This window comes from Temnothorax curvispinosus, unplaced genomic scaffold (assembly GCF_003070985.1).
Source record: "Temnothorax curvispinosus isolate PA1 unplaced genomic scaffold, ASM307098v1 QBEX01016033.1, whole genome shotgun sequence".
In the NCBI taxonomy this organism is placed as follows: domain Eukaryota; kingdom Metazoa; phylum Arthropoda; class Insecta; order Hymenoptera; family Formicidae; genus Temnothorax; species Temnothorax curvispinosus.
Window position 1 is genome coordinate 318,979 of NW_020225813.1, and position 14,122 is coordinate 333,100.

The 14,122-nt window shown below is 39.4% G+C and overlaps 1 protein-coding gene across 1 annotated transcript in view; it reads right to left on the bottom strand.

Annotated features, from left to right (window-relative positions):
* The window catches only part of LOC112466305 (protein shifted), an 8,585-nt gene extending 1,730 nt beyond the window's left edge, over positions 1–6,855 (bottom strand). Inside the window, exons 1-4 of the mRNA XM_025034343.1 lie at positions 6,120–6,855; positions 5,576–5,818; positions 3,580–3,720; positions 912–1,061 (exon numbers count right to left, since the gene is read on the bottom strand). Of these exons, the coding sequence (XP_024890111.1) occupies positions 912–1,061; positions 3,580–3,720; positions 5,576–5,818; positions 6,120–6,279 (694 nt within the window). The 5' untranslated portion in view covers positions 6,280–6,855. The remainder of the gene's footprint in view (positions 1–911; positions 1,062–3,579; positions 3,721–5,575; positions 5,819–6,119) is intronic.
* Between the last annotated feature and the right edge of the window lie 7,267 nt (positions 6,856–14,122).

Here is a 14,122-nt window from a genome sequence, read left to right on the forward strand (position 1 = left end):
TGTATGAGTAATGTATATATGCATGTACGAGGAGAGTTCCAAAAGTGAGATATTTGAAAGAAATAAATTAAAAATTTGTTTTTTAAAATATGCGTATAAAGAATAAAGCTTACCATTAATTTATCTCTCCATATAATCTCCCAACAGAGATTCAAAAATTTGTTCCATTTTATGACATAAATTTCAAAATACCTTTTACATAAAAATTTGCTGAACCAGTTTTACGTCTCGTTTCTTACTTTTTGATCTGAGATAAAATGTTTTCTTGACAACGGTGTTTAACTTTCTAAAAAGATGAAAATCATGTGAGATCAAACGAGTGACGATTGTGTCTTCGAGCATGAAGGGACTATTGTCAATGCCGAGTGATTGTCACTTAAATTTTGCAAGAATTGTAACAGGCTATTCATCGAAAATGTCACTCAAAATGTTACTCATTCGAAATGTCATACTTTTTTGTAACTGCAACTCTACACACTGTGAGGAAAACTTTTGAAACTATTGAGACAATGGGCTGAGCTAAGATATTCTCTAACATGCCCTTCACGGTCCTGACCTCGCATCTCTTCTCCTTTTCATCTTTTTGGAAAGTTGGAAAAACATCTGTCGGGGAAACATTTTGTCTTGAATCAAAAAGTGAAACAGAACTGACTCGGAAATTTGCAAAATTTATATGCAAAAGATATCTTGAAATTAAACATTATACATGCTTGGATAGCCGCTCGAATCTGTTGGGAAATTTATATGGAGAGATAAGTTAACGCTTTTATTTTGGTGCACACGCACACACATGGAAAATAAAAATAAAATTTTAAAATTTAATTTATCTCTTTCAAGCGGACTTTACTTTTGGAACATCTTATTCCTATTGAACAAACTTCGTCGTACATTTATGTTGTAATTTATTATACCTCCTTCGCAGTAAGGACCTTGATATCCTGGCGGGCACGAGCACACGCCTGGCGCCGTGCAGTTACCGCCATTCATACAATTCGGATAACAAAGCGCTTTTTTACAATGGGGCCCTAGATAACCATCTGGACAGGGACCAGGATTAGGCTCTGTAAAAATAAAATTCAGTTAAAAGATGGCATATTATCCCGATGTCTGCACACATATCACACATACATATGTACATATACGTATTTAATATATATCTTTGTATACGATTAAAAACGAGAAAAATTTCGGTAACAGAACCGAATATGATCTCGTAGTTAATCCAATAAGATAACATTATTCTAATTCATGCAGTGTCATGCAGATTTAATCGATTTTTTTTTTCAAAAACCACGGATAAGCCATGGAACTGAGATCAATACGCTGTTATATTTTTATCTCTTATATCTTATGTCAAAACAGATAATTAATTTCGATTTATATAACCGATATAAACAATAACTTTATTTATAATTTTTTTTACAATTGTTTTAATATATTTTCATTTTTTAAAGATAATTACGTGAAAAAATTAAAATTGTGTGGTATATTCCATATACATATTTTATCTCATTTCCATGGAAGTGCAAACCGTGACTTTCTGATTGAATTTTACTTGTCGAGAGAGAAAGCTTCGATGTTTAAACATATTAAATTATTTCACGTTTGCACGTTCGGCCTGCTATGCTGCGAATTACTGATGTATTATCGCAGAAGCGATTATACGGAACGTTCGAGAGCATCGTATGCCGCTACGCCCATCTGAATTCGAGTAGATGAAAACAATTACGTGTCACGTGGATCGTTATTTGCTAGTCTTTTCTCATTCGTGATTTGTATGATAAATTCGACCGATCGCACATGCTGAATAAATCCTTTCAATCCTCGATATTGTCGGGACATTTATGTATGTAAAATAGCGGATAAACACATACTTGACTTGATGATTGGCAACACGAATGCACAGAGATTGAGAGAGCTGAAAATGACGCCGAGAAAGCAGAGCAGACTCGTGCGTTCTTTTGCATTAAGTAGGCAATTAGGCACTTAATTCATAATTCGCGGGCGAACAATGACTCGAGGAAGCGTACGACTGGCCAACGCTTAACAAAGTGCCAGGCAAGACGAAAAAAATTAATAAATGCTAATGTAGAAAATATAAGCACATAAAACGGGAAAAATTACCGATCTGTAGTAACGTTTTAGTGGAAAAAAAAAAAAATATATATATATATATATAAAAGCCAAAGCGAATAATATTCTTCGAACTTCAGACAATATAACAACGGTTAATTGCCTGGTTGCGAAATGAAAAGCAAAGATTGGCGTTGAGACATAATTCCGCCGAGTTCACATTTATCGGACGCCTCGTGCGCGTGCGATAATGATCCTTATTCGCGGATAAACGAAACCCGAAGTTCGGTAGAAGATCCTTCCTCGCGTACACGCAGCATCGGAAATTGAGCTCGCCGAAATTACGTTCGTTCCCTATCCTTGCTCATCATCAGCAACACTCGTGTCTCATTTAACACGCCTGATACAGCAAAAAGAGCGATCGATATTACTCAACACTTTAACGCAATTATTACAAAAGTAGACAGTTGTATTATATACAAAGATAGCGTTAATAGAATCTGAACGAGAATGCTTTTACGCAAAAGGTAAGCTTCACAAAAGCGGTCCACGTTTTCACCTTGCGAGCGGCGATGGGTCCGAAACCTGTGGGCGCGAAACTGTCAAGTCCATCGTCGAGGCGACGTTACAAAATATCGTTGCATTTTAAAGATCGTTATTTGCATACATATTTTATGTAAGCAAATACACGCGATACCCGGAGAAAATTTGGGGACTCAAAGAGACGTCTCATTTCTTTTTCCCGTTTTCGTAACCGATACCTCGAGATGACCCTTGTTGCGACGCGACAATAGAAACGAGAGTACACGCGTGTAAAATTAGTCACAAGTTTCACGAGGGCGTTGGGAAAAAGTCCAAGTCGAAAGTTAATCGATTCGCTACTCCCTTTGACACCTTGACAAACGTTAGGATCCTCGTTTGGAGCGGGATCTCGTCGCGATGATCGAGGCTCGGAGCAACCGTTTAACACGACGTAACACCCATAAATCTCCCGGAGTACCGTGCGGAGCGGACTATGCGGAGAAGATTCGACGCGCCTCCCTCGCACAATTATCGGACCCATCGCCATCGTTCCGGCCGGCAGGCGGGCAGGTATACAAGGTAGATATAATCTTTCTCTTACAAAGTATCAAAACGCGCGCGCATATCAGGTACATGCCACGGCTGTCGATTAAATAAAAAAAGGAGGAGAGGCAGTCGGAACGAATGTACCGTCCGCGAACCGGATTTCGTGGGCGCGTTTTACGCTATCCCGCTATATGTACGCGCGGCGCGACGCGACGCGATGCAGCATCCTCGCCGAGCGGAGGCGAGGGAAAAAGATCCGAGATCCGCAACTGGCAGGCCGGAGGAGAGACCCGGCCGGCCGCCGAGAGACCGATTCCCCGACCGCCTCTCCCGCATCGATCAAGAGCATGCAGCAAATTAGGCGATGAATTACTGCTGATACAGAACTGTATGTGCGAGTGAAGAGGTGGTGATCGTGGGCGCGACTGACGCACTCACCGCGCACGGTGCATTCTTTTCTCAAACGGAGACGGAGGGGCGTCCCGTTTAGAGGTTTCCCCTTGCGGGTCTCGATCATCAGACTGATCCCGAATTGCGCTACGCCCGAATTGCCGGCGCAAGGTAGAAGAATGCTGAATTCTGCAACGGAAAACAAACAGGGTGAAGGTCCGCTCTCGCTGTATCATAGCTGAATCTCCTCTACTTCCTATCCCTCCTCTTTCTTCCAACCTTCCGACCTTCGATCGTACGCGTTTTCCATTTTAATTTTGACTCTTAATTTCGATCCCGTTGAAATGTTTATTTAAATTTTATAAATTCAACTCATCTTTGATTTTTATCTTCAATTTCAGAAAATATAACGTAACGCGACTATAAGAAGCAGACGTATTGCCGCGCGAGGGTTTCGGTTCCCATTAGTTCGATCTCTTCAGTATAATTGTGCGGCGTAATATTTACTTGATCTAAGAGAAAACTAAAGTACATTTTTTATCCATCCAATCTAAGAGGAAACTAAAAGTATGTTTAATTTTAATTGCGCGCAAACCTATGACCGTTTCAGATATTATCGATCAAACTGATGTGCGTAAAGATAAAAAAAACCGCGTTATATAATCGCAAACATAAAATTGCTTTATTAAAAAATAGAGAAATAATTATCTTCGTATATGATTAAGAAGGAGAAATGTCGGTAAACAGAATCGAACACGTTCTTGTAGTTAATCTGATAAGATAACATTCAATAACATAGTTCTAATACGTGCAATTTCATGCGGATTTAATCGAATTCCTTTTCACGCGGGGACAGGACAAGTGATATTTATCCGCAATGTATTTATTTGAGCTGCGTTTAGTATTTAAAATCGTTGAAAAATCACCGAAGCTCGGCTTGGTCCTCAGGTGTCGTAATAAAAACTTACTCCAGTTGAACGAAATAATCTTCGGGCAAAAAGGAAGACGCGGACGCGGAGCATTTCTATACAAAGAATATTTTCTCGTCTTCTCTCTTGGATCAGGTAGATTTCACGCCGCGCGTGAAAGACGTCTTCACCTTCGACTGTGTAAATAAGGACCATCGCGGCACGGCACTTATGTAACGCCGCATAGAGAGATCAAAGTTAACAATGAATCCCGAACGTATTAACGAGCGAACGTGCATATGTGTGAAAACATATGGAGGCTCGTATTTCACCGTCTCATAGTACGTGAAAGTGACGTGAAAAGATATCCAAGTACAAACGCGACTTAATTGTGAAAATTATATTTTGTCGAATGATAAAAGTCAAACTTCGTATTAGACCCCGCGATTTGGTATTCAGCCTCCGGAGGCTGAATTACTGAATACCAAATGCACATCGACTGACAAACGAAAACGCTATTAGCACGTTGACGTTCTGATCATTGATGTTGAACGAAAAATAAACGCGCGAGGCAACGATGAATGCCTCGTCACAATTACGATATTATTCGAGTCCCTAGACTATATGAAAACTATTACATCGAATAAACAATCGCGAATGTTTCTCTCGTATTTAGATTTCGACAATCTTTTTCTTTGTCGCGATATCTCCGTTTCGCGAGGTCTTAATTTGTTAATCTTTCCTTTTGATATTTTATGTTTATTAACAGAATTTATTTCGGAGCGCGGTTTTAAAAATACTCTTAATAACAATAATAATTGAATTTCTTCTCATAAAAAAAATTAATACAATATTAGTATTAGGCCACCAAGATCAAGTCCAAACTGTAAATAGTTTTTATCTCTATTTAATTGTATATCATCCTGTTTCACTCATTATTCTTCTCACAAAGTTCCAATAATTAAATATGTATAGTAACAGATTCTTTTAAACCAACGTTCGTTAAATCGCAAGTTCCTGTAAAAACACGAAAATCATTCATTTCGTGTCTATATTACACGAATTAGAAAACTTCAGCTCCTTCACGCATCGATCGTAGCTTAGATATACGTTTGATATTGATATAAAATGTTTACCTTTCGGTCGCTTAGGCACCCGTCCTTGCGTTTTAATCGTGATGGATGGAGTTTTCAAGATGCTCTCGTCGAACGACTTTAAACGAAAAAAATTATAATAGTACTTTTTGACTCCTGATTTCCACGTGAAGTTCACGTGCGACACCTCGCTCGGTATGATCGGCAGTTTATTTTCAAATTCCGGATCCAAAAGATATGCGAGCACTTGACCCTCCGCAATCGCGTATATTTCCATTGCCAGCCCTGCATTAGTCAATGAAAACAGTTTTTCAGACTTACATCGATGTTTATAACATTTTCATTAACGTCGTTGACGACGTTGGCCCGATACCACGAATAGTGATTGGATTTTTCTCTATTTTTTTTTTTATTTTATTTAACAAAATACTTTTTGCGCACCAAACTCATCAAAGGTAAATAATACGTATAATCTCAAGCATCGGAGCATCGGAGCAGCGACGATAGCGAAGAAAGGGGGTCACGTATCGAGCTTAGGGGGGAAAAAAGAAATCCGAGGGGATCACTCAACATCAGTGAACTGTACCGCTGAACATCTTGATTTGCTCCTGGTCGATCCAGAGGGAGATGTCACCGGACGGCTTGTAGACGGGGTTCTCGGAGTGGTGCTGGTGCCGGGCGAGTGCCGCGTCCAGGAGAAGGGCCAGCGCCGCTGCCGCGGCCAGGGCGGCCGCAGCCGATCGCATAATAATTGCCCGCGACGTGCCGCCGCCGCAGCCGCGCGCCACTCGCTGCCCCAGGTGTTGCACGTTGCACGCACACCGGTATAGAAAACTCGCCCCCTTCCCCCTGGCAGCCGCCGTGCGTGCCTTGGCGGTTAACGCGCAACGACGTTTCCCGGCGCCGCCTCCCCGGGTCCCCGTGCGCTCAACGTGCCGGGCCGCGGGCGTGCGTGCCGTTAGCGATCCGACGCGTGAAATCGGTGGATTTCACGGGGCGCGCGCGCGCGCGTGCACAGGACACGATCGCGCGTCTCCTCTCCGCTCCTCTCTCGGCGGCGGAGATCCCGCGGTGATTTCAACGCACGGTTGTCTACCCCTTCGATCGGTAAAACAGAAAGAGAATGAGGGGGAGAGAGAGAGAGAGAAAAAGAAAGAGAGAGAGAAATCGAAAAAGGGTGAAAGAGCACGAGAGAGGCGCGCGCGAACGCGAACTCTCCACTGTACGCTTGCGAACGGCGCGCGATGCGTAACGATGCGCGCGAACCGCGTCGCTCCGGCGGACTGAGACTGACTGACTGACTGACTGACTCTCAATGAGAGTCGAGGCACGCGGAGCGAGTAGCAAAACCTCTCCGTGGAGCGAGATAGAGATCTCGCAGACGGGACCCGGGGCCCGGGGCACGCCGGGGAGCGTGAGTGACGCGCCGCGAGTTAAAGCTGCGTGCACAATGTGCTTGGAATCTCTGCTTTGCCAATATCTCTCTCTTTCCCCCCCACCCCCCCTCTTTCTCTTGCGCGCCACGTGTGCTTCTTATTTTACTGTCTTAAGCTCGGTTTAGACGATCTATAATTTGCGACGGAATTCAAAATAGAATGCTATTTTTTATTTTACGTGCCGTATATTTTGACGAATGTATGTATTTCAACATCATATATTTTAAAATATATGTGTGCGTTTATCTTAATTCTTTAAATGTTTTTTGTACCACCCTGTATATAAAATTATAAATATATATATTCTAATTATTAATTATAATTATAGAATTCTATCCTGAATTCCAATGCAAGCTGTACATTGTCTAAAGTAAGCTTTATCAATGTATAAATTGACATATACATGCCATCAATTTTATATTAAACTTTTCAAACTCCATTAATTAATTTTATGTAATTAACATTTTATAATATAATTAATTTTGACAAGATTAATGAAGATGGAGTTTACAATTGCAGTGCCTAGTTAAATAATTATGCATTGTAAACAATTAAATACGCGAGAAGCAAAGCATGAAAGTAACATTGAAAATAAATATTTATTTCAAGCACTAATTTAATAATCTCTGATATGAAAGATTCAAAGCGTTTAGCCTATACGACTTCCTTTTAATTTAATTTACTATAAATTTTTGGGCCACTTACAATTTTATGAATATAACATTTATTTGTATTAATTAAATTATAACATAGTTTTTACAATTTATCGACTTTGATTTTTCCTCCTTATTCTCCCAAACATCTGACTTCTTCACTTTTGCTAACCAACCATTTTTTAAGAAATCGTTTAATAACAACTTTGCCAGGAGTTAAGTATACGTACATATAGATGCGCGGAAATCGAAATTCGAATTAACTAAAGAGGTGATAAGAAATCCTGACGGAGGGAACCAGTTTTTTCACATCTTCCGTCCGATCGCGCCGGTTCTCGAATCTGCCATGTCTCCCGTCTCCTGCTCATCTCTCGCGCGTTGTCCCTCTCCCATTCTTCATATCTTGTCTCGACAATTGAATTTTACTTCCGTGTCGTAAATTCGCCACATCACGCGGCGCTCATATCATTTATTTCGCTCGACGCGTAAAATGTTTAAGTTACTTAAATTTGAATAATGTTTCTGCATGTAAAAGATTTTAATCCAAGTTTGAAAAAAGGAAAAGACCGAGGAAACGTTGGGAAAACTGATATTACTTGAAAACTGAATATAACTGAGGTAGATGAAAGCGTCTCTTTTAACGTGCACAGTGTCGCTTTTATTTTGCGCATTTTCCTTATCTCGGGATTTTTTAAATTTACTTTTATTATATTTCTACTGCCATTCGATAATTGATAATATTACCACGAATTCACGATTCGCAGAATCGCCACACTTGCAGCGTAGATTCGCGGTGCACGTGAGAGAGATTCGCGACGAAGCGACAGTTTTCCGAGACTGATAATAAGGTTTGCATTCGTCGATATAATCGGAAATAACTGGATCAGATCTATTTCTAGACCGATCAGCCGAGAAAGCCGCGGCCTCGCACGAGAGGTCCCAATGAATAACCAATAGTATCCGTTGTATTCTCCGGTGTCGGGGGATGGGCTACCTAACAAGTGGTCCATTGTTATCCTACGCGGCTGAGGTTTCCGTCTCTCATCTTCTTCCTTCTTCTTTCTTCATCTTTCTTCTTCTTCCGGTACGTGCAGCACGATCGTGAATATTCCAAAGATACCCCCGAACCGAGTCGCAAATTTTTGAAAAACATCGCGGAACACCGTGATCCACGATTTTACCTGCGAAACACTCGACGCCGTCTTTGCGAAGCTATCACTTGTAAAACGGCCTCCAGCGAAACGTCTAGGACGTTCTAGAACCTTCTAATCGCCCTTTCAAGTCGGGGGAATTTAGAAGCATATATTTTCGTGTTTCTTCTGTAAAAAAAAAATCAAATTGTGGTACTACTAGTTTTCGCTTTTATTCGTCCTTTTTTTTTTAAATCGACTCAATTGTATGAAGAAGCATAAGTTATATCGACAGGACGTTACAACTTTCTATATCAAGCAGATATCGCGCAGATATATTTTTAAATAATTTTATCTTCGTAAAACTTTCGATATCATCCTTGCGATTATCACCGTGGTGAAAAGGTGTAGCGAAGAATCTGATTGTAAGACCGTCTCGGTATCTCGCAATCATCCCTTTGAATCGCGGAAATTTTTTAGACATTCTTCCCAGACAGCACACAATATCCTATGGATGTCCATATTATGTCCAGAATGCCAATGGACGTTATATGAATATTTATAGGATATTGGTGCTATCGGGGTTGTCACTCGTGCGAGGGAGAGGAGGATAAATTTTTGAACGGTGCTATTTCTCGTCTTCGCCCCCACCTTCCCGTCGCACAATTATTTATATATGACGAAACATATAAATTCGCGTATATACGGCGCGTGATTCCACGCACCGCGCGGCTCTCGGTACGGCTGCCGCGAGAGCGGCCGGCAGCGAATTCAATTAGGATTGCGGCGGCCGTGCAAAAACATTCGATCAGGAATAAACCGGCGCTGCCTGCTGCCTGCCCGCCAGCTTGGCTCGCGGACGCTCTTATAGCTCTCGTCGCTTTCGAGTTCGCGAGCCCATGTATAATGCGTATGGCATCGAAGATCAATTGTACGCTCTATCTTCGTCGGAGACTCTTTCCGCGTGGCAGACATCTCATCCGATTACCTTCAAAAAAATTTTCATGGCTACACAGGATGCTCCCCCCTAACTGAACGCGTTTTCCTTCAAATGTAGATTCTTCAAGCAATTTTTCCGTCGATTATTACTTTAATAAAAGAATCAAGACTTACAATAGGATGTATATGTATAAGGGCTGGTTGTTCCAGCCTGTTGCCAAACTACCTAATAGTTAAATCATATGTGTGTCTTTGTTTATCCTTTACATTAGACAAAGATAGACATGTGATTTAACTATCAGGTAGCTTTACCAATTAAGTGTTGGAACAACCGGCCCTAAATGTAGCAATCCTCCGTGAAAGAACTATAGAGTAACCTTCATTCAACATATTTTTTAAATTTACTTTTTATTATTTTTGTTAGGTAGAGAAAGCTGTATCTCGGTTACAAATAGACGAAATTTTTTTATCTTCAGATTAGATAATTCTCTCGTATTGAATCTCGAACAATTGATGGATTTCTCAAGCTTCAAGATACATCTTTGTCCGCTGTTAAACGATATTGCGGCCGAACGATCGAAAAGTTACCGTTCGATGCGTGCGTTCGTTAGCGCAGTTATATGTATATCTGTGGACGCGGCTCGGATTGTGCCTCCCTTTATTCTCCCTCGATCCTTTATTCGTCTGTAACCGCGACGAGGGAGAGGAAGAAAGAACCCGTAGTAGCTCACAGATCGAGAACACGGGCTGCGCAAAAAACCTGTCCGGCATAATCGCATTATCGGTCACATCTTGCTCGATTTCTGTGTTCGCTTAGTGGAATTAAACCTGACGATTGTTCTATTCTTAAGAGTAATGTGATTGTCTTCGAGAGTAAATAAATAAACTTAGAAGTTGCTGATGCCTGAATTTTCTATGAAAGTAAAATAAGAAGTGCAAGGACACAATGTACATAAAAAATTTTATATACATTAAAATTATATATACTATATATCTATATTACATATAATAAATATTTAATATATTAATATATTTATATTAATAGAAATAAAATTTACTCAATTTACTTTCTTCGGTTTTAAATATATATTATTTATATATAATAAAAATTAATATATAAACAATACCATATACCTTGTATAATTTAAAAATTACGGTTTTTTCAAAATACGTAATGAAAAAATTGAAATGCAAAATTAAATTATAAATTGTTTTTTCTTTTTATTATAGCTAATAATACTCAAACAAACTTTAAAATACTAATTTTAATAACTGTGAATATGCTTTAAAGCCTAAAGCGACAACCTATATTCGCTTGTACAAATTCAGTTCAATATTGTGTCGAATGAGAGTGACTAATCGCAGTCACTACCGACTGGACGTATCATTGGACGTATATCGACGGATCAAGTGAACTGTCGTACTCATTTTTCTCAATTTCCTTTGTTTTTTATTCTCTTTCCTTTTTTACTTTACTGACATGGGAGTTATGCGGGCAAATATCGGGATGTGTATCAATGCGATCGCGTTCGTGAATGAGTAAAACTTAAAGATTAAAAGACACAATTATCCGCTTAATTATTATACACAACGTAGTGGTATCTAGTCTCGGGTATTCGCTTCTTTACCAGGAGAAGAATGAGGCGATTCAGTGCAAGGTGGCCCATCCGATCGCGCGCGCGCGCGCGCGCGATTATACGATAACTCTCTTGCGTGCGGACGAAAATGTTCACGATGAAAGTTAGGCCATTTGTGCCTCTTTGTATTGCTTGTAGCTTCTGCAAAGCGATTCCCGATACGAGTCCGATCGTTCAAAGCGCCACGAGTGGATGGACAACCCTGCGCATCATCCGTATTTCTATAGACTGTCTTTTGCTGGTTCCTTTTTTTTTATCTCGTAGAAAAATTATCTAAAAACGCGTGATGCCGATGCGAGAATGTACGAATGCGCTCTCTATAGCTGCATATATAATATATAAACGGTGAAAAACACATCGGCACGTTAATATCAGGATAATATACAATGAAGGATTCGCACGGTAAACGGGCACACGTTGGATCACGTTATTGAGATTCATGGTTTTTGCGTTGACTCTTTTTATAGCATTTCGTTCTGGAACGGCGATCGTAATATCTTTATAAGTAACAAATGTTCGACGAATATTAAAGTTGGGAAGTTGAGGGATACGTCAATAGGAACGCTAATTGTCAACAACTTGATGGACGATCCTCGCTTGTTCCCACTATCGCTTAACAGTAAGACAGTCGATATGATGTAGAATGTAATATGATCGCGATTGAGCTAATCGAATGAACACTTTGTATGTTACGAAATAATCGAGTGAGATTCTATAAAATGTATTAGATTCTATAAACTATAAAAAGAGTCAAGCCTTAACATTTTTCGGGGTAACGTGTGCTCGTTATACAATGAACACTCTTTAATAAGTCACGAATCGTTTCCCTTGTCAACGCAATCTAATATCAAGCAGAATAGCAGTAGATATTCACGTCCTCCGCTGAGGTAGCATAAATACCTCGGAAACACAGTCGAAAGACCGACAGCTGCCGCAAAGCGCGCGTCTATTATAGATACAATCGCGTAAAACCGCAAATGATTTTCTATACAAAGTATAAAATTATAAAAAAAGAAAAGAAATACAAAAAAAGAATAATACAACGTACGAAAGTACGAGTTGCTCGTGCGAAAGTATTGGAAGTTTGTATATATATGTATATATATATGTATACAATTAGCTCTCTCAACGCGTCTAACTGATGGTTCAACGTGCAGAATGAATGAATCTCGCTATATTTCAGTAAATATTGACGCTAGCGCAATAGAAAAATACTCTAAAAATGTAAACGCGCTCGTGTGCATGTGTTGTGTATGTGTGACTTGGACATCGAGATTCGAAACATTTTGTCAATTTCGTGATGATTATTGCCCCAACGGTCGTACATTAAGTTAATAATCTGCGAATGCGATCTTATATTTGTCTATGTAATTGCGGTTTCGATTGCAAATTCAGAGATTGCACTATTGTACTATTGGTTATGCACCGGCGATATTAGATTGTCTCGCATATCGTTAATATCGCCCGCGTTATTACGTTTCTCGTTTATGATATATATATACCTACGTATACCATAAACATACAAATTGTAGTATCGAGTAAATTCATAAATAATTTTTTCGGTCGAAAGCATGCCGACATTTGTCCAATCTTTATCGTCGTAACCGCCTAGAAGTTTATGTTCTATCTAATTAACGCAAGCTTTCTTCAAACGTTAAAAAGTGATAACATTATAACGGAGATATATAATAATACGAAAACGCTCATTTCTTATTACGATAAGCCAATATTACGCATTGGATCGAGACACAAGTAACTTCCATTCTTTTTCTTTACTTTCACATAAGATATTCATCTGTCTAGTCTTTTTGCTGAAATATCCGACTTGTGTGTGACATGGGTTTTGGTCCTTCGTCAAAACCGTCAAGAAAACGAGCTACCGTTGCTGGCTCTTTCAAAGTCATATCTTCGGAAAGAAACTGATTCCACGCTAGTCAAGTTGTTACCATGAAATATTTTTTCAGCCGTCGCCGTAACATTAGTCTTTTGCATGGATTCCTAAACCATCATATGGCGAATGCCCTTCTAAGTTTTCCATTCTATTCATGTTAAAATCACACTTTACGCCTTCTTTCGGTAATGAATATCTGACACCGCTGTCGTCACAGTATTAGCTCTAGCGTCACATATTGCTGCTAACACGAAAAGAAGAGACGTTTACCTGCTAGTAGAAAATAAAGATCACTCGCCACGATGACACGTTCGGAGGATATTCCGAAAAGATGAATATTTAGTGGAAATTATTTATGATCTCAATCCAATAATTAGAAAGAAATCTCAATCGTGTGACGTCCAAGTCACCTGTACAGGATGTTCGGCAAAAAAGACCGTAACAAATATATTTCAATTAGAAGATAATTCTGTAGCATAAGGACGTCCTTTATAAGAATTTATCGTGAAAAAATCCTGTCCTGTTCGGTATAAGATATATCATTTAAGAATACTATACTTCGTGATTCTTCGTACATACGTATCATAAATATTATACACTTTGTACCTATCTTTGTTTCACTTTATCTTTGTACCTGACATATTTGCTTGCGACACTTTTGCAGACAACCTGTACATCGCATTGACTACATTAACTTAACGGTTATCTAAACAAATTGTACAAATTGTACTTAAAGGTCTAAACAAATTTTTAACATCCCATACACTAAGTCATAATAATTATAGTTGCTCTGTTGTGATCGTCGCGTCTTTTTAAGAATTACTCGCATAATAATTCATAATTAATATATATATATAATGTCTCTCTTTTTTCCTCCCTCTCTCTTTCTATATATATATATAT